Raw genomic sequence first — 20,788 nt, 5'->3', positions numbered from 1 at the left:
TGAAAATGAAATGAAATAAAAACTGATGGCATTGAGTGATGATAACAAGTTTGAAAGGGCGTCCAACTCTTTCTACTATATCAATGGAGATGTAGAGATGCTTTTTTTTTTTCTTCTTTTTGTAAACATTAGATATGCATTTTAATTTATCTTCCCCCAACTCTCTCTAGCACTTAACTTATAATGCCATCGGGTGTAAATTGAAAACAAGAAAAAAAAAATAAAAAGTTAAATTTACATGGGAGAAATTAGAAAATCTAACCTCCTCTCCCCTTAAAAAACATCCCATGTGACAATTATATATCAGAATTGGCGCCATTCTATTTTGTGGGTAGAAACCGAGACCGGATCTGCTCCTCACCCTGACGCTTCACAGGCGCCTGTACTTATTGGTTATTATTTACGGAAAATGTTTTCAATGCATAGTGAATGTATATGTGAGGCGCCCATTTGTGAGGAGCAGATCCCATCACGTAGAAATCAGATGCAGTTGCATTTGCCATGTTTGCTGTCAGCCAACTCCATTCCCAACACATCATAAAAGCCCTCCAAAGTCCAACCATTCCCAAGGCAACTTTTATATAATTATTATTATATAATATTTCTTTTTATCTTCCCATTAAAAAGGAGGATTAGAAGCCGTCAACTAATGAATAATGATGATGTTGAACAAGGTTATTCTTTTCTTTTAAGGAGACTGCAAATTAATTGATAAACAATCACTCTGAAAAGTAAACAGAGTACTTAGTCCATGAAAATTTCAATTATCAAATAAAATAATCAATCACTCACTTTATTTGCATTTTGATTGATTGAACCAAAATTGAACACATTGGGGTTTAAATCATGTGGTTGAGAGTTGAATGGAGAGTCAAAAAGAGACCCAATTTAACTCTTAAATCGGAATCTACAATAATCCCAAAACCCCTCTCTCTCTCTCTGGTCTCTGCCATTTTCTCCACTTTCTAAATCCCTATCACATCACCAACCAAAGTATGTTGAGTGCAAGAATGTATTGGGCAGATTCAATTGCAAGCCCATCTTTTCTGTTTTTCTGTTGAACTGGAAACCAACCCCCCTCCCCCCTCCCCCTTCCCCCCCTGCGCGCACACAACCTCCCACCTCTGCGCAGTCTTTCTAGACTCCGTATTTATCCAATTCATTTTACCCAGGATCTCACGATATCGGTGAAACGGACGAGTCCTACTGTTAACTTATCCCAAGTCCCAAATCCCAATCCTTACCTCTAAATCAATTCAGGGACTGCAAATAACAAACACAGAAGGAGAGAAAGGGCCATGGAGAGGCTTATCTACTCTTCTCCTCTCCCTTCGAAAATCTATCTAAAACCCTATCAAGTTCTCCCCCGAATTGAAGCTCGAAAACTCGGGGTTTCCTTGTTATCCCGTACCGAGTGCAGCCGGGTCGGCTCGTTTATCTGCAAACAGGATGGCCCACCTTCTTCTTCGTCATTATCTTATTCGAAATTTCATGCTCGCTGTTCGAGTCAGGCGCCACCTTCGCCCGTAGATTCGCCGGATGGGTCAGTGCCCACGTCCCCTTTTCTCAAACAGATCCCAGGAAGCACTTCAGAGCAACAAAAGGTATTTATTTTCTTATGTTAGAGTATGTTTACGATTGTTTTGAGATTCTTATGTTAGAGTATAATTTTTAGGTTCCAAAAGGAAAATTGTGAATACGATTTATGCTGTAATTGACGTTTTTCTGTCTGTGCCTTCGGGTTCTGTTTATTCACTTGGTTCTTCTTGTAGAACAACCATGGGTCAAGTTCTGAGAGATTCGATATTGTTTACGGATAAATGATAATCGGTATATTGATAAGATGGCTTTGAAAGCCCTGCTTATCTACCTAGAACTTAGTTCAGGTTATGGACTTGTTGGACTAGTCAAATTTAGTACTTTCAGGGCCGGTTTTCAGGAAATAGGCAATTTGTATTTAAGGTTCAATTTTCTAAATTATTTTTGGCCACCTTCTTATCCAGTTTTCTTTTGAAAGGCCTTATGTTTAGATGGGCGCCTAAAAATTCCACCATTTTGCTCCTTGAGGGGATATTCAAACGAAGGAAATTGTAGTATGCCAGCATATATGGTAGTAAAAGTAGATCCTGTTTTGTGCTTGCGCCATGCAACTAAGTTTTACTATGAATTTCGGTACTGAAGGAGCTTCACTGATGGTGGTGAACCTTGTATATCCTGCAAGGCTTGTCTTATTGTGGATGATTTAAGAATAACTTTTACCTCGATGTTGCCAACTACATTATCAATAGCACCTAAGCACTGAGGTATGCTTAGGTGTTAGCTTGATTACGAGCTTTTTCTTGCACCAAAAATAAACTAGATTTCAGTAGGACCAAATACACTCCCCTGAGAGTGTACAATGAGAGCCTCTACATTGGGAATATACAAAAAGATTCAACTGAAGAAAGGTCCAGCTTGCAAAAAAGAGAAAATCTTGACACGCATGAACCCCTCTATACACTTAACCAGGAACACAAAAAGAGATTGATGACAAGGTTTAAGTATTGCATTAGATCGATTTTATAGGAATTTGGTGGTAACTAGATTAGGAAGTTCATTCCCCCTAAATAGTAAGGTAGGGACATTGTATTGGAAAACCAGCTTAGTTTTATACCAAAGAATTAAACTGTCAAAGTGATTTAAGATCGGGTAGGAATCCTACAATCTCAGGTATAGTGGTGGACTTTGTGGGGTGAAAGAAGGGCTTTGGGTTAACTAAGATGAAGAATAAGGGTAGAAAAGCAAGTAAGTAGCTTACTGTCCACCAATGAATGAGCAAGAACATGCAAATAGAGAGATCACTTGCTGTTATTGTAAACAACAAAGAGACAGGTTGCTTATAAAAAGAAATAGGTGAGAGAGGGGGAAAAGAGAAGAATTCCTGTTAATAACTAGAATTCACTGAACCAAACTTTTCAAATCAACTCTTCTTAATTGCAATATCAATTATTAAATTTATAGAATCAACTTAAGAACTCGAATGCCTCTTTACACACTCCAGTTTGGACTAAGAAACTGACCCAAAACAACTTCTAATTGCTTTATAATTTAGACAAATCCATAGATAACCCACAGGGATGCTCCAAAAAGGCCTCTAAGTCCTAAAGCAACTCTAATAACTGACTACCAATCCTAATAGGACCAACTTAGTTTTTGGAAAACTTAAAATGCTATTCCTAAGGCATCCATGACTAGAAAATAAATTTAGAAAACTCAAGTCATACCAATATCCTATAACTCACAAAACTCTGAAACTGGTGTAGTACTTAGAAAACTGATTTAATTCTCCATGGATTCTTTCCTTGCTTTCTTTTCTGCATCACAAAGTGATCTTCCTACTTAACTGATTAGAGAAAAGCAGAAAAATATGCTCATAGTCCTCACTGAGCATATAATGCGATTTACAGAAATAATAGAGAAGAGATTGGCAAAAATGAATCTTTCTGTTTTCACATATAGTAATGTAGCTCAAATAAGAAGAAAGAAATAGAAGAAATCTGCTCCAAGAAAAAATATAAAAGAAGGAAATTGGGTGAAACTTTGTTGATATTATGCGGGTTGCAATAAGGAGGCAATAAGTTGGGGGCTCATTCACCCATGAGAAGACTCTCTCAACTCTTAAAGGAAGTTCTAAGCATAGTTTGGAAGCCAAGTTGGGAGCCATTCTACAAGCCTTTATTATTTTGCTGGAAACCAGTGTTGGAAATGTTTGTTTGTTCAGTCTGATTCTAAATTGGCTGTTCAGGCCCTATCGGGGAAGTTTTCAGTTGTTCCTTGGTTTCCTTTCGGTTTGTTGGATCAGGTCATGCTTTGTTGTTTTCAGTCTGTTACTGTTAACTATATCCCCAGGTCTGTTAATATTGTAGTGCACAAATTAGCCTACCGGGCTAAGTTTGTTATATATCAAGAGGTCTGGTGGTTTCACCCATCCAGCTGGAACAATATTTATATGACTCTGTTTCTGTTTAATATTATCCTTTGAACTATCAAAAAAAAAATCCATAAATGCTTCCAGCAAGTTCACCCATTCTCTTAAAAAACAAGGAAAAAGGAAATTTGATTAGAGTTTCTTCTGTTTTAATAGAGGATATCGGGGTGCAAAAGTGTAGACTGCAGTCCTGAGTTGTGTCAAAAATTCCTATTGAAGGGTGTTTAACATTGGGAAAACAATATAAATTTGGGAGTTGGAGAAGAGAATATGAAATATATGCCATATTGAAGGAATTTAAATCTGAAGAGATTGAGGAAGTTTTGCAAGATTACCTTCAAGGTTACCATGGAATTGATAAAGAAGGGAGAGTGGTAAATATGAATTTCTCTTATATTTGGTTCTTTTTTGAAAATTTGAAAGAAAATAATGGGTAAAAGAGTTACAAGGTATGTTTAAGTCCATTTTAAAAACTTATGGTATGCTAAAGTCAATTTACAAAAACCCAGGGTATGTTTAAGTCTTTTACCCTATTTTGTTTTGCTTGTAGAGAGGAGTGGTCTACCATAGAGAGATGATTTCTTGTTTTCTCACAAGTTGAGAGAGAAGGAAGTAAAAGAAGAGACATCTTGTGAGAATATTTGATAAAGGCCACTAGTGAAGGCCCTATTACAGTGAATGCATTACTTTCTCATTTATATTTGTAGTTTCCCTTAAATTCATTTTATGTCCCTCTAAATTGAAAATTGGTTTTTTATGATGCCTTTATTACACACTTTTATCTTATTTATACAATATGATATGGTTTAGCTGCACTTAACCCAAATTTATTTTTAAACTATCATATTAAAAAACTAAGCAAGGCACAAGGCAATGTCGAGAAACACCTTGTTACCTAGGCATTGCTTTGACAACTTTTTTTTTTTTGATAGGTAATTGCCTTGACAACTATGCTAATGACTCAACTAACTGAACCTTAATTCTGAACCCCACATGATTATGAAAATGACCAAAGCACCTTGCTGTCCAAAAATACAAAAATATCTAAAAAATTAAAAAAAATCAATTAGTAAGTTTTATCTTGACTTCAACATGTAATAGTTACATTTAGGGGTGGTTTTGAGTCGAACCGAGCCAAATATCTAGCTATTCAAGCTCGGCTGGCCAGAAAACTATGAGGCTCGAGCTTGAGATCGAATTCGGCTCGACCCAAAAGCTTGTAAGTTCAAGCTCGGCTTGGCTTGAGTCCAATTATGAGCCAAACTTCTTATAAAAATAAATAGTATACATATAAAAAATTATTTTATTATTTTATATATAAAAAATAAGAATTATAAGAGATAGTTATTAACTTATTATTATACATATAAAAACTAAAAATATTATATATGTAATATTATTCTATATAATATTTTTATTATAAGCTCGATTAGGCTTGTAAGCCTCATGAGCTGAGCTTTATTAGGCTCAAGATCAGCTTGGTTAACAAATGAGCCTATATATTGGGTTCAAGCTCGACTCGAAGCTCGACTTTAGACCGAGCTTTTCATGAGCCGAGCTCGATTAGCTCATGAAAAGCTCGATTTGTATCCACCCCTATTTACATTGTCAGGTTCAATGCTATTCTTTTGTTCTATTGTCTTTTAATGGTCTAAACTAAGGTCACTCAATGAAAGTTGGTTGGTGGAAGGTTTTGATTGGAATGTGTTCTCATCAAGTGGAGTTTTTGGAGAGAAGGTTTGAAGAAGAAGAAATTAAGGAAGCAGTGTTCGCAATGGACATATCAAAGGTTCCCGGACATATCGATAAAGGCAAAAACTTTGGCATTGTTACAAGGCTTGAGAACAGCTTGGCCTTAGAGATTTGGAAGTGGGGGGTGATTCACAATTAGTGATCCACTGGGCAAAGCCGCTTAAGGCGGACACCTTGGAAATTCAAACATGCTTTCAGGGAAATTGATATTATTGCAAAACAATTGAACTCATAGTTGCGCTGGGTGAGAAGGTCTGCAAATGGGGTAGTAGATGTATTAGCCAAACAGGGAGTTGATAGACAAATTCTTTTTTGAGAAAATTGTATTATCTTTAATTTTCATCTTTAATGAAATCGTTTGCTGATAAAAAAAAGGCTTTCCATCAGGGTTGTTGGGAAATAATAAAAATGGACTTGATTAAAGATTTTAGGGAGTTTCACAGAATGGAAAGAATCAATTCAGGAATGAATTCAGCCTTTATAGCTTTGGCACCAAAGAAGAACAATGCTTGTCACTTGAGAGATTTTGGGCCAATCAGTTTGGTTACAAGAATTTACAAATTGATGGCTAAGGTGTTATCATTAAGGATTAAAAAGGTGCTTCCCTCACTAATCTCCTAGTCTTAGGGGGCTTTTATAAAGGAGAGGCAGATTGTGGATCAAATATTAATCACTAATGAATGTGTAGAGGCCCAACAAAGGCAAGGAAAAAAGGGGTTGCAATCAAATTGGACTTGGAGAAAGCCTATGATCTAGTGGATTAGGAATTTCTAATTAATATCATGAGAAGCTGTAGGTTTGGAGAATTATGGTGTAAGTGGATCAAAGGACGCTTGCAAATAAGTCATTTTTCAATAAGTGTCAATGGGTTGGTGGTTGACTTTTTTAAGGGGATTAGAAACCTAAGACAAGGTGATCCGCTATCCCCCTTTCTATTTACATTGGTGGTTGAGGTTCTTAGTAAATTGATCTCTAGAGCTAATGGCCTGTAGTTGTTTAAAGGGTGGTTGGTGGCTAGGGATAGAGTTTTAGTTACTCACCTTCAATTTGCAAATGATATTTTGCTTTTTTTTTTGATGGGGAGAATAGAGGAGCAACAAATTTGAAACTAATGGTTAGTCTATTTGTGACTTGTGAGAATGTCTAATTTGTGTGTAAATTGCAACAAAAGCTTATTGGTGTCAATATAGGAGGCAAGGAGTTAAGGTCTATGGCATAAACTTTGGGGTGTGAGAGTGGGGAGTGGCCTTTGAGGTGTTTAGGTTTACCTTTAGGTGATAACCCAAGAGTGGCTAGTTTTTGGACTCCAATGTAGAAAGAATTGAGAAAATATTGTCTGGGTGGAGAAAGAACTACATTTCTTTGGGTGGGAGGCTATCATTGATCAAACCCACTATGGCTAACCTCCCAGTCTATTTTATGCCTGCCTTCAAGATGCCTCAGGCAATAGTGAGAAGAATTGAGAAAATTATGAGGGATTTCCTTTGGGAAACAGGGGAGAGGAAGAAAGATCATTTAGTGAGATGTGAAAAAGTGGTAAAGAAGGAGGAAGGGGGTTGGGGATTTTGTTATGGGCCCGGGCGTAGGATCTTGTCACGGGTCGGTCCACGGGGAGAACCTCTAGTTTCCCCTTGCCCCTCCCTTTGCGTTCTGACCCTATCTTGGCGACCTAAGGGGTGATTTGTCCAAGAGATCACCTTAACTCTCCTTTACTCTTCTCTTTGACTGAAATTTTGGATGCCTTTATTCAATAATAGTGGCTCCTTAAATAAGAGATTACAAGAGTCCTGCTCTTAGGGAGACTCCTTGTTGAATAGGGAGACCTCCAACTCTATCTTGATAAGATAAGACTGATAAGATAAGATAAGTCTCTCTTAATCCTAATCTAATAAGATAAGATAATCTCTCTTAATCCTAATCTAATAAGATAAGATAATCTCTTTTAATCCTAATCTAATAAGATAAGTCTCTCTTAATCCTAATCTAATAAGATAAGATAATCTAATCTACTAACTTAATAAGATAAGAATAACAAGATAGTCTAATCTAATATGCTGAACGGATAAGACTGTTGCTGCCGAATTGGATAGGATGAGAACACCGGATCATTGCTGCTGCTGCTCCCAGTACGCCTCCACATCAGATTTGTAATGTGAGCTTGAAAAACCAAGCCCTTTTGATCAAATGGCTTTGGTGCTTTCTTATGGAAAATGAGAGACTCTATGGCATAGAGTGGTGACTAGTATTCACGGGCTGATTGCTTGCAAAGAGTTACTCTAGCTACACCTTTGAAAGCAATCCATGTTTTGCTTCCCTCTTTCCTTAATTGTGTGAGGTATGACTTGGGTTTTGGTAGTAAGATAAGGTTTTGGGAAGATGTGTGGGTAGGTGAATCCCCTTTGAAAGATGTCTTTCCTTCCCTTTTTGTTCTCTCAAATCTGAAAGGTAGACCTGTGATTGATTTTTTACCTCACCCTTATTTTGGATTGAATTAGAATTTAGGTTTCTCTAGGAATCTTAAGAGAGTTGGGAATCCCCTTGATGTCAAACTTGTTGAGTGTCTTCGAGTCTGTAGTCCTTGTTGATGATGGGAGAGATGCTCGGTGGTGGTCCCTTAACCTTGATGGGAAGTTTTCTTGTAAGTCTTGTTTTAGTTCCCTTGTTTCCACGTCCTCTCTCCCACCTTCCCTGTAAAAGAAATTTGGTGCTTCCCTATTCCTCCAAATGTCAGTGCATTTTGTTGGGAAGTGTTCCATGGGTGCATCAATACTTTGTGATTTGCTACAAAGGAAAAAGGCTAATTTGGGCCTTGCCCCCTAATTGGTGCATCTTGTGTAAATTGAGTAGTGAGACTGCCTTCACCTCTTAATTTCTCGTCCCTTTGTCTGTTGTATTAGGAAATGGTTTTCTTCTCTTCTTGGTTGCAGGTGGAACCCTCTTGCCAGTTTGGGTGGGCTCTTCAGCCCTTCTGTTTTGAAGAGCAAAAAAAGGGGCAGGATTTTGTGGAGATGTACAAGGGCAATGGTGATTTGGACAGTGTGGGAGGAAAGAAACACAAGAATCTTTGGGGAGGAGAGAAGCTTAAGGTGGTGATTGAATTCATTACTCTTAAAGTTGCACATTGGGCGAAAACCTTGAAACATTTTCAGACTTAAGTGGAGGACTTCTTCCAGAATTGGAGGGCAATTGTTGGCTCTTCCTCTAGGAAATAAAAATCTCTAGAGGTTTGATCATCTCCTGTGGCTGGTTGGAAGAAGTTGAACTTTGATGGTAGTAGTGTGGATAACCTGGGTCTCTCAGGTAGTGGAGGGGTTATTAGGGATGAAGGTGGCATTATTTATGCATTGTTTTCAGGTCCAATTGAGCAAAGTGACTCGGTGAAAGCAGAACTTATTGCAGCAGTTTCCGGGGTAGAGAAGGCCAAAGAACTGGGAATTGGTAATTTGATTATAAAAGGTGAATAAAAAATAGTTGTAGGATGCTTGGCAGCTTAGGAATGAATTCAGGCGCTTTAAGTGGCTGTCAAAAGAGAGACATGGCTTGAAAATAAGTCTCTACTGGACTAGAAGATCCCTTGTTGCCGGTGGATTGGGAGAGATGGGAGAGTTTGTGGAGGTAGGCCGTTGGAAAAAAGCTTTGAAGATTGAAACTAAGGAGCTTCTATTTGAGGAACTGAGATTAAATGGTCAGCTGAGCTTGAAAATCAGGAAAGCAAAGAGAGGGATGGTGCTGTTAGAAGGTTTGGGGGTAATTGAAGGGTTCAAGGAGTTTGTGGAAGGTGCAAGTAACAAAGGCAAGCAAAATAGTTGGAGAGAGTTTCTCTCAGAAACTGGAAGAAGGTTTGTTGTAGAGTGTAAGAGAAACGTTAAAAGTTCTTTTATTTCTTTGACAGAATTTTTTGGCAAGGGTAGGAAGCAGATGGTCTGTTTCCCAGAGGGAAGGAAGAGTCAGGGCTGGAAGGCAGTTCATGGGGTCATATGTGAACTGCTGCAACGCTTGGGTGCTAAAAGAGAAGTAACAGTAAAAAGGAAGATAAGCAGTTCTACTAGTTTGGTGAGCAATAATAGGCAAAAGACTCTTATAGTGAAAGCTGGGGCAGGCAAATACAGAATGGGAGTAAACATACAGAGAGGAGACTGGGAAAGTAAACTGATAGTTAAAGCTTCAGCTCACATTCTAGACTGGAGGAAAGTTGCAGATCTGTTAACAGCAAGTTTGAAGTTGAAGAGTATGTTTATTTTAACACCTTTTGAGAAAAGCAAGGCTTTGGTGGACTTGCTTGAGAATAAAGTAGAAGTTGAGGCACTAAATATCCAAGCTGAACTTGGAAATTTCACTTTGTCAAGATGGTGTCCGGGATCAAATTCCAAAGATTTCTTTGTTGAAGATGGAGTGCTGGCGCGTCTCTTAGGCATTCCCTTTCACTTGTGGAAGCAAGAAACTGCTGAAGCCATCATAGGAGGTGCTTTTCGGGGAGACCTTTCTTTAGCTTCCATTTTATTGAATGGAGTAAAACCTGAGGAGATTTCTCGGAAGATAGAGGTGCTAGTTGAAGGACAATGTTACGCAGTGTGGCTGGCTTCATCCATTGAATCTGGGCTTTGGAAGGAGGCTTGTAGGGAGGGAGATGAGAGGGTTGAAGAAGAAGAACTGCGTGGCAAGAAAGGATTGGATGATTCAAACAAGAACAGCACTTTCACTAAAATGGAAAAACAAAAGCTGGAGAAACAAGAAGGTAGCATTCAGGGGGTGGGTTTTATGCGTGTGGAAGCAGTGAATAGTCTGGAGGGTGGCAGGTCCTATGCATAGGTTGCAACTGGCGCCAATCTGGTTTTTTTAAACAAGGAAAAGGGATTGGTCCAGGGAAGAATTGAACCTAAACTGGTTAAAACCAAACCGAGCCTGGAGTTGGACGTGCGTGACCCTTTTAAAAGTCACGTGAAGTCGCTATTTATGAAGAATGGGCCAAAGCCGAAGCCCATGTCGAATGTTATTGCTGTTAATAAAGGCCCAAATGGGCCAGCTGACCCGATCCAGTCTTTTAAAAAGACGCGTGAGCCTTTAAAGAGTCACGTGACTGGGATTAGGACTAAGGTAGATGATGCTAATGGTCTATCATCATCCCAAGTCGCGAGAAGGGGGGGGGGGAATGTGCGCAGCGGCGGAAATTGGAGAAAAAGTTGGTTCTGCAGTGGGTTTACCGACGATGTACGGAGGAGCTTAGCCCTCGGCGATGCTTCTCAGAGAGGCCGAACCCAAGATGTGCAAGGGAAAGAACTGAAGAGAGGGAAGAGAAGGATGAAGGCTAGGCGCAGTGCAGTGAAGGAGATGAAGAATCGAAGGACTTTTCTGTTGATGGCACTAGCGTGGGCAGTGTAAATGACGAAGGTGGTTGTGCTAGAGGTGACATGGATGGTTGGAATATTGCAAGCTTATTTCAGGGTGAAGACTGCAATCGGTTTAACTCATTCCCAAGACTTTAGATTGTGCAAGGATTATCAGAAGGGGCAAACCGGGAGAACCAGAAGCAGAGCAGGAACACACCATCTAGGGGTGAACCAGGGGTAGAGTGGAAAGATCATCAGGCTGACCAAAGGACAAAAGTACTTCCCAACCAACTCAGGGAGACAGATGTTTACCAACCTCTAGAACAAGAGAGGGAGGCCGGGAGCAGTCCTTTTCTAGCTTGTCCATCAGTCCCAGGTAACCAAGTGATTTTGGTTTGTGCTACTAATGTGTCTCCTGTGTCTGTGGTTCCAGATTCCGTCTCTGTTCCATGTTATGTAGCCCATGAATATGCAGCCGAGCTAGTAGGCGGGCTCTCCGAGGAGGGGGAGAGGGGAAGGTGCAGGAAGGAAGGTATAGGAGTGAAAAAGTGTGGGAAATCATTGAAAGAGTGTTCAAGGAAGTGGAAGGAAAGTTGATTTGGAGGAGGGAAAGGGAGGAAGGAAGAGGGAAGGGGTTAGTGGAGACGAGGGAAGGGAATGAGGGTAGAAATGGAGAGGATTACGGGGAGAGAACAAGGAAGGAGGGAGGTAACAGGAGAGGGAGGATGGATGGAGAGGAAAGAACAGAGGTGGGACCAGAGGAGAGGAAGAAAGGGCAGGTGGACAGAGATGGAGGGGATCCGGTAGGAAGGGTAGGGGTGGAGGACTCGGTGAGAGAAGACATGATAGTAGAATTTGTAAGGAAGTTGTGTTGTAGGTTGGAAAATTTGAATGTGTTGAAAGAAAGCTTACAGAAGAGGAAGAAGGAGATCAGAACAAAGAAGAGGAGATTGAGTGAAGTAGAGAGATTGAAGAGAGATGTAGGAGACAAGAAGCTCAAGGTAAAAGGAGATAGAAGGAAAAGGGGGAAAGTAGTGGGTAGGTGGCAAGGGGTCTAAAAAGAAGCGGAATGAAGATTCTTAGTTGGAATGTGAGGGGAATTGGGAGTGCAAGGAAGAGAGCGGCAATGAAAGAGGTAATAAGACGGTATGACCCAAACATTGTGCTGTTGCAAGAGTCTAAAAGAATGGAGTTTATTAACAAATGGGCGAGGAGTGTATGGAAAGCTAGGGGGATTAGCTGGGCAGTTGCTCCCTCGTGGGGTGCTTCCGGGGGGATTGTAACAATGTGGAAGAGGGATGTGGTTGAAGCTGTGGAGGAGCTGATCGGAAAGTACTCGGTTTCCATGAAGTTTAAGTAGCAAGAGGATGAGTATATGTGGGTGCTCACAAATGTTTACGGACCGAATGACTACAGAGAGAGAAAGGAGTTGTGGGAGGAATTGACTGATGTTAGAGGTTTGTGGGATGGGCCTCGGTGCATGGGTGGGGATTTCAATGTGATCAGATTCTCGGAGGAATCCAATAAGGTTAATTAGAGGGTGACAAAAAGCATGAGGAAGTTTAACAGTTTTGTGGATGCCTTTGAGCTTAAAGAGATTCCCCTAGGACATAAGACATTTACATGGTCAAATCTCCAATCTAGACCCATTTGCTCTAAACTGGATAGATTCCTGTTCTCTTTGGATTGGGAAGAACATTGGGGAACCTTGGCTTCTAGAGCTCTCCCAAGGGTGACCTCGGATCACTGGCCCATAGTCCTTTGTAAGGAGGAAAGAAGGTGTGGAGGTCCTACCCCCTTTAGATTTGAAAATATGTGGTTACTTCATCTAGGGTTTACTAACAAAGTGAGGGAGTGGTGGTAACCCATTGGTGGAATGGGAGGGGATGAGATTCCATAAGAAACTACAATTCTTGAAAGAAAAAATCAAGGAGTGGAATTTGGGAGGATAGAAGAAAGAAAGGGAGATCTGATGGATAAGATTGAAAGTCTCGACTCTAAAGAAGAAAGGGGAGAATTTGGAGAGGAAGACAATGATCTCAGGAGAGATTTGAGAAGATAGTTAGAGGACTGCCTGCACAAGGAGGAAATTAGCTGGAGGCAAAAATCTCGGTGTAAATGGTTGCAAGAGGGAGACAAAAACACTAGGTATTTCCACTCTCTAGCAGATGGCAGGAGAAGGAAGAACCTTATCTCCAAATTGGTAGTAGATGGAGTTGAGTTAGTACAACAGGAGGAGATTGTTGGGGCCTGTGTGGAGCACTTCAAATCTATTCTAAGAAGCCCTGTGAGTAGAAGGGTGTGGGTAGAAGGATTGGATTGGCTAGATGTAGGGATGGAGAATAGGAGAAGGTTGGAAAGAAGATTTAATTTAGAAGAGATCAAGGAGGTTGTGTTTTTTATGGATAGAACAAAAGCTCCAGGGCCGGATGGGTTCACAATGGCTTTTTATCAGATTGTTGGGATATCTTGAAAGATGATCTTTTGCGGGTGTTTGAGGAGTTCTTTAGGAGAGGAATTGTCAATCTGGGGGTGAACTCAACATTTATAGCCTTAATTCCAAAAAAGAAAGATGCATCCCACCCGAAGGACTTTAGGCCAATTAGGATCATTGCAAAAGTGTTGTCTTTGAAGCTAAAGAAGGTACTGCCAGATATCATTGCACACCACCAAGGAGCTTTTGTGAGTGGAAGACAAATCACTGATCAGATCTTAATTGCTAATGAGAGTGTGGAGAACTTTAAGAGGGATAAGAAGAAGGGAGTAGTTTGTAAGTTGGACTTGGAAAAGGCTTATGACTTGGTGGACTGGGATTTCTTGAGGAAAGTTTTGACTAAATTTGGGTTTGGGGCTAGATGGTGTAAGTGGATCACGAATTGTGTCCGGAATTGTCATTATTAGTGCTAGTGAATGGGACAGTGGTAGATTTCTTTCTAGCCAGTAGGGGTATAAGACAAGGAGACCCCCTTTCTCCTTTCTTGTTCATTCTAACTGCGGAGGTTTTGGGGAAACCGATTTACAGGGCAGATTCTGGGGGGCTCATTAGAGGCTAGAGAGTTGGGAGGGTGGAAACCCCCCTTACTCACTTACAGCTTGCTAATGACACGATTCTGTTTTGTGAAGGCAAGAACGTGAGTTTTATTAGGAACTTGAAGTCGGTGATACAACTGTTTGAGGAAATGTCCAACTTGAATGTTAACCTTGGGAAAAGCTGTGTAGTGGGGGTGAATTTGGAGGAGGGAGAGATCAGGGAGAGTGCTGAAGTGCTGGGGTGTGAAATCTCGGGGTGGCCTCTAAATTACTTAGGGTTGCCATTAGGTGATAATCCCATGAGAGAGCTTTTGGAACCCGGTGGTGGAAAGGTTTGGAAAAAAACCGGTATCCTGGAAAAAGAACTACCTCTCTCTTGGTGGAAGAATTACACTAATTAAGGCCACACTTGCTAACTTATCCATCTTTTTCCTATAGGTGTTTAAAATCCCAATGAAGGTTGCTAACAGATTGGAGAAGCTAATGAGAGATTTCCTATGGGAGCCGGGAGAGGAGAAGAGGGATCATAGAGTTAGCTAGGAGATAGTATGTAGGAGTAAGACTTGTGGTGGTTTGGGGCTTGAGAATATTAGGAAAAGGAATATGACTATGTTGGGAAAGTGGTTGTGGAGGTTTCCTTTGGAGAAGGAGAAGCTATGGGCTAGAATAGTGGCAAGTATACATGGGCAGGAGCACAATGGATGGGACGCTGGAATCAGAGCTAGGACCATAAGCAATTCTCCTTGTAAAGCCATTCATGACATGCTACCAGTTTTCTCCCCTAATATCAGGTATGATTTGAATTCCGGTAACTCCATAAAGTTTTGGGAACAAACCTGGGTGGGGAGTGTCCCTTTAAAGAATCAGTTTCCTTCTTTGTATTCTCTTTCTGATTTGAAAAATGAGCCAATCTTGTCTTTCACCACACCGTCCTCTTCCACTTCTGGGATTGGGTAGAACTTGGGTCTAAGAAGGGATTTGGGGGACTCGGATTTCGACAGTATCTCGAGACTTATTGCACTTCTTGATAATGTTGTCTTAGACCCCACTAGGGCGGATTCTAGAATTTGGACACCTAACCCCAATGGCATCTTTTCTTGTGTTTCGTTCTTCAAAGTCTTAAGTCAGTCCACCGATCCTACTTTCCCCTCTTTCCCTGTTGGTGAGGTTTGGTGCAGAGCAATACCTCCTAGGTTTGGTAGTTTTTGTTGGGAAGCATATCTGGAAAGAATCAACACTGGTGATCTACTCCAAAAGAAGAGACCCATACTTGCTTGTCACCTCAACGGTGTGTTTTGTGTAAAGCGGATGGGGAGACTGGTTTTCACCTACTGGTGTCTTGGCATTTTACGAGGTCAATGTGGGATTGGGCTTTCTCCCTATTTGGACGTAGCTGGAATCCCCCATCAGACTTGTAGGGCCTTTTTTCACATTTTTTTCGATGGCAGATAAAAAGGGGAAGGACAATGTGGAGAGGACTAAGGGCTGCAGTATGTTGGACACTTTGGGAAGAAAGAAACTCCAGGATATTCTCAGAAGCTAAGAGAGGAGCAACAAATCTGAAGGTTATCATACATATTAGGGCGGTACAGTGGCTGAAATCTTTGGAACTATTCACAGATTACACTGTGGATGACATGTTGAGGAAGTGGGGTGAAATTGCTAATTGCACACAGATCAAGTCAGTAATGAATGTGGTGTGGACCCCTCCACCTAGTGGATTCTTGAAATTAAACTTTGATGGGTGTAGTAGGGGAAATCCGGGACAATCGGGAATTGGGGGTGTTTTTAGGGATGAAAATGGGGTCATTTCTGCCATGTTCTCAGGCCCAATTGGAGTGGGTGACTCCCTTAGAGCTGAAATCTTTGCAGTTATGGAAGGAATCCGGAAAGCAAAGGAATTGAACATCAAGAAACTCTTAATTGAAGGGGATTCAGAGGTGGTGATAGGGTGGCTGATTAAAGAGCACAATGGTTTATGGAAGTACAATAATGAGAGGAGGAAATTCAAGTGGCTGGTGCGAGAGATGGAGGTTAAGACATGTTGGGTTAAAAGATCAGCAAATTCCCTAGCTGCTGGTTTAGCTAAACAAGGGGTAGAAAGGGATTCACTGTTTTGGGCTAAGCTGTAACTTTAGTGTTTTTTTTCTTTTTTTCCTTTTCTTGAGGTTCTCTGTTGCTCTTGGAAGATAAGTGTGTTTGTCTTCCTCTTGTAAATCTTCTATTGATGATTTAATGAAAGTGTTATCGATAAAAAAAAAGTGGCTGTCAAAAGACATGAACTTGCAAGTTCATTGGTTTACAATATCTGCCAACAGTTTGGCAGATAGTTTATCTAAGCAAGAAGTTCAAAGACAACATTTGTATTGGGCACAATTGTAATAAGGGTTGGGTGGCTTGCCTTGTATCGGGCATGCTAATTGCTCACAAGTTCTTGTTGTATCTAATTCCTTTAATCATTCATGAAAATCTTTTTTGTGGTTGCTGATGAAAAAACTAAGGTTTTGTAATTTACTTGAAACTTTTTAGTGATGTAGTATCTAGTGTGAGGCAATGCATTGTAACTGATGCTATGTTAACATTGATGGCATTGGGCCCTTCAGGACAGGGAACTTATGGTACTTCATATTATTCTTCTTTTCTTTCCACTGCCCTTTTCTTTCCACTTACCTGGGTAAGTGATACCCATCTCCTAGGTGGGTAAATTAACTTTCCCACTTATGGGGAAAGTTGCCAACACTTGAATGGGACAAAAATGCCTTTTTTAATAATGGATTTTTATGGCTAAAATGGTCATTGCCTTATTTACATGAGAAATAAAAGAACATGGGTAAGTGCACTTACCCAGGTAAGTGTTTCCCAGGAAAAACTTACCCAGGTAACTGCATTTACCCAGGTAAGTAACTTACCGAAAAGTGAACGGGGCCTTAATTTTTTCAAGAACATCAGTGGCTGAACTTTTTCCTTGGAAGCTTTGACTATTTCTTTCCCAAATAAAGCAGAAGAAGACAAATGGAAGCAAGTTCAAATAAAGGAGCTTATGCAATGGTTATTTCTATTCCTTTCTTCATGTTTTTTAACTTGAAATAGGTGGTCTGCTGGTAGATCTTCTTTAGATGAATTACTTGGAAAAACATCAATACATGTAACCTTAACAAAACTATTTGATAGTTTGACAGATCTTACTTCCGGAAATAAACTAAATAGAGCTGCAGATAAAAGTTAATAGTTGCATGTCTACATAACCATATTTTTGTTGAGTAATGAGGCAATCGTCCCCGTGTATATACATTGTACCATAATTTAATTTATTGGCTCTTATACCAAGGGGTTCTGTATATATGCTGAAGCTACAAAGTCTATCTTCTGCTTTTGTCAAAACATCACAGCCATGAGATCATTTTGTTTTTTGATAGTCATGAGATAATTATGTTGTCGAATGCATGTGCATACACAAAGAAAGATGTACATGGGCATTTGCAGCTACTGGCAAGTAACCTTTATCTTTGTTGTTTTTGGCTTTAATCAGCACAACCTGCCTTTGACTTCTGTTGAGTTCAATTATACCAAAAAATGAATCATGAAGTATCCCATTTATTCCTGGCAGTACTCACATAATTTCCATATTCTATTATTTCAGGTAGTTCCTGCTATGACAATTATACTGTTGTCTGCTTTAATAGTTTTCTTGGTCCACCCAATTCTTTCTCTTCCTGCCTATGCTACCATACAAACTGCAACAGGGGGGTCTGCTGCTGGTGCTGTGGTGGGGGGAAGACTGGTTCGGACTGAGTTGCTAAGTAGTGCTTGGACTGGTTTCTTTGCTGGCTGTTTACATACATTATCGGGGCCTGATCATCTTGCTGCCTTGGCTCCACTCTCAATTGGGCGTTCACGGCTGGAGAGTGCTGCAGTTGGGGCTCTCTGGGGTTGTGGCCATGATGCAGGTCAGATGATCTTTGGTTTACTGTTTCTGCTTCTCAAGGACCATCTCCACATTGAGGTCCTACGCACATGGGGTACTAGAGTGGTCGGCTTGACTCTTCTCATTATAGGGGCTATGGGAATCAGGGAGGCTTCAGAGGTCCCTACACCATGCGTCGCCCTTGAGAATGGGGAGTGTGATGCGAGTGCCCTTGAAGCCCTTGAAACACCAACAGTAGGGAAAAAGAAAATTGGCTTTGCAACTTTTGCCACTGGAATTGTCCATGGGCTTCAACCAGATGCCCTTTTGATGGTTCTTCCTGCGCTAGCTCTGCCTTCACGGTTAGCTGGTGCTGCCTTTCTATCTATGTTCTTGCTTGGAACCATAATTGCCATGGGGAGTTATACTGTGCTTATTGGTTCTTGTAGTCAGGCGTTGAAAGAAAGAGTCCCAAGAATAACTGAGAAACTAACCTGGGGTTCTTCCCTAATTGCAATTGGTCTTGGATTTGCCATTCTCATTAGCCAATTCTTTGGGTTTAGCCTGTATTAACATGATCTCCTAAATTTTCCATTTTTTAAGCTTGTGGTTTTAGAAAAAGGGGTCTGTTTACAGCAAAAGCCATTCCTGTGTTACGCTTGGCTCAACAAGGATCTTCTTTTGTTGTCTTATTTTGCTCTTCAAGCTTGTAGTTTAAGCACACAAGAGGACGCTTCCCGTTCTAGGTCCTATTTCACCTCTCGGCAACTTCTGTAACCTTATTTATTATAGAGTTCAAATTGGTTGACAAAGTTAATTTCATTTGCTTTATGTTTCAATGGTTATTGGCTTGATTTAGTATCGTATTCTCTCTGTTTGTGGTTTGGTGATATCTTGGTTGGGGCTGCATTAATTCATCAATGAGTCCGGGTCCTCATAATTAATTCCATCAGTTGGATACTTGGATGGTGGGTGGGAAAAAAATTATTACTATCAAACAAACTGTGCAAGTAATCTGGAGTAGAACATCTGAACCATCTCCGGGAGCCATTAAATGGTTGGCTTTGTTAGATGGGTGAAACTAGGGTTGGATCCTGTCCAAATCAAAATTAATTTAGATGGATTGGATGGACTAATAAAACATATTGAATTGGACAAATCTAAGACTAAATGGTCCCATATTATTTATCGGATTGGATTTTACCTGATCCATCGGTAATGGATTTATATTGGATTTGGTCAGATTGAATCAATGTCCAATCTATTGATAGAAGATAAAGAATACATGTGTCAATGGACCAGGTTTGCATGGAATAAATCTAAATTAAAATCAACTTTAACAAATTGGGCGGTCCAGACATTGAATTTGACCGGTCCAAAGTGGCTCAAAAAATTCATTGGATTGGATTGGACCTGGTCCATTTGCAATGGACTCATATTGGACTGGATCAGATTGGACCAAATCCAGTCAAATTGACACTCCTAGGTGAAACACAAGTTAAAAGTCCCCCATTTATTGCCTGTTTAAGGAGGGCTTTCACACAGTGACTTCTGGCGTTGCAGGGTGGGCGCCAACAAAATTTAAAAGCTACGTTTGATAAAAAAAACCTGGAAAGTTAGAATATGCTTTAATCATGCTAATATATTGATTTTCCCGTGAAATTAGTTTTAGTAGCTTCTCTAACTTTTCTAACACAGTTCAATCAACACAACTCCATCAAAGCTAGGGGTGGCCACGATCCGAGCTTTTCACGAGCTATTTGAACTCAGCTCGTGAAAAGCTTGATTCAGATCAGTCTAAACCGATTTTTAAGTTGAGCTCGAGCCAATATATAAGCTTATTTTCTAATCGGGCCAAGCTTGAGCCCAATAAAGCTTGGCTTTTGAGGCTCGCAAGCCTAATCGAGCTTTTGCATATATACATGTATATATGTATGCATATATATATATATATATATATATATATATATATATATATTATTCTATGTATCTATCTATCTATCTATATGTATGTATTTTTATATGTATTTTTATTTTTTATTTTTTTATATGTATACTTTTTTATTTTTATAAAATGTTTGGCTCACAGTTGTCGAGTCGAGCTGAGATTGAACCTAGGAGCTTTTAACTTGAGCCAAATTTGAACTCAAATCTCGCTCGAGCTCAAGCGCTAGCCCCATAGTGTATTGGCAAGCCGAACTCGAATAACTAGATATTCGGCTCGACTCGAAAGCTGAAACCCTCCCAAACGGGCTCTGTTCAAGTTTTTTGCTCTACTCATATTTTAAAACAAATGTCTTCCTCTTGGGCCTGCTACTTTTTTAGGAGGGAGCCAATTCAACCATTTATGGATCATCATCCTCTGAGAGTTTACCATGCGCATGCGGCCCAGTTATTGAGGCCCTGGATCCATTTCCGTATCTTGCAGGCGTTAGTCCCAAGTCCTAGATATTGCAGTCTTCCTTCATAATTTCTGTTGCAGGTTCTATAAAACAGAAGATTTTGAAATTTCATTATATGTACAGTTCCCACTAGGTTGTATACCCTTTCTTCAGGTATTGTCAGACTCACCTCACTGGACACTGGACTGTTGAACTGAACCGGTGATCCGGTGAACCAGTAAGTTCCTGCTTCTTAAACCATTTGGACCCATCACGGGATTTATGAGAAAACTTTTGCTTAGTTATTGCATAGGGATTTGTGGAGTGCTGCATAGGAATAAGGCTCTGTTTGGGAAGAGTGTACATACAAAAATGTTCAATGCAAATATAATGTGTTTGATTCATAAAAAATGTAAAATTGGTTTAG

The 20,788-nt window shown here is 40.2% G+C and overlaps 1 protein-coding gene across 1 annotated transcript; it reads left to right on the top strand.

Annotated features, from left to right (window-relative positions):
* The first annotated feature begins 717 nt into the window (after nucleotides 1-717).
* Nucleotides 718-18,841, top strand: LOC148849310 (chloroplast protein FOR GROWTH AND FERTILITY 2-like). Its single transcript, XM_088949276.1, has 2 exons — nucleotides 718-1,604; nucleotides 17,717-18,841. The coding sequence occupies exons 1-2, from the start codon at nucleotides 1,299-1,301 to the stop codon at nucleotides 18,551-18,553; spliced, it is 1,143 nt and encodes a 380-aa protein (XP_088805402.1). The 5' UTR covers nucleotides 718-1,298; the 3' UTR covers nucleotides 18,554-18,841.
* Nucleotides 18,842-20,788: the final 1,947 nt, after the last annotated feature.

This window comes from Nelumbo lutea, chromosome 6 (genome assembly GCF_056320005.1).
Source record: "Nelumbo lutea isolate HS-2025 chromosome 6, American lotus-T2T, whole genome shotgun sequence".
NCBI classification, from domain to species: Eukaryota; Viridiplantae; Streptophyta; class Magnoliopsida; order Proteales; family Nelumbonaceae; genus Nelumbo; species Nelumbo lutea.
This window is presented reverse-complemented; position numbering and strand designations above follow the sequence as displayed.

What these genes read in the sequence shown, in the direction of transcription:
- LOC148849310 (XM_088949276.1), top strand. Translation starts at nt 1,299, where the DNA reads ATGGAGAGGCTTATCTACTCTTCTCCTCTCCCTTCGAAAATCTATCTA. An exon ending in GCACTTCAGAGCAACAAAAG is followed by an intron (nt 1,605 to 17,716) that starts GTATTTATTTTC and finishes CTATTATTTCAG; the next exon opens with GTAGTTCCTGCTATGACAAT.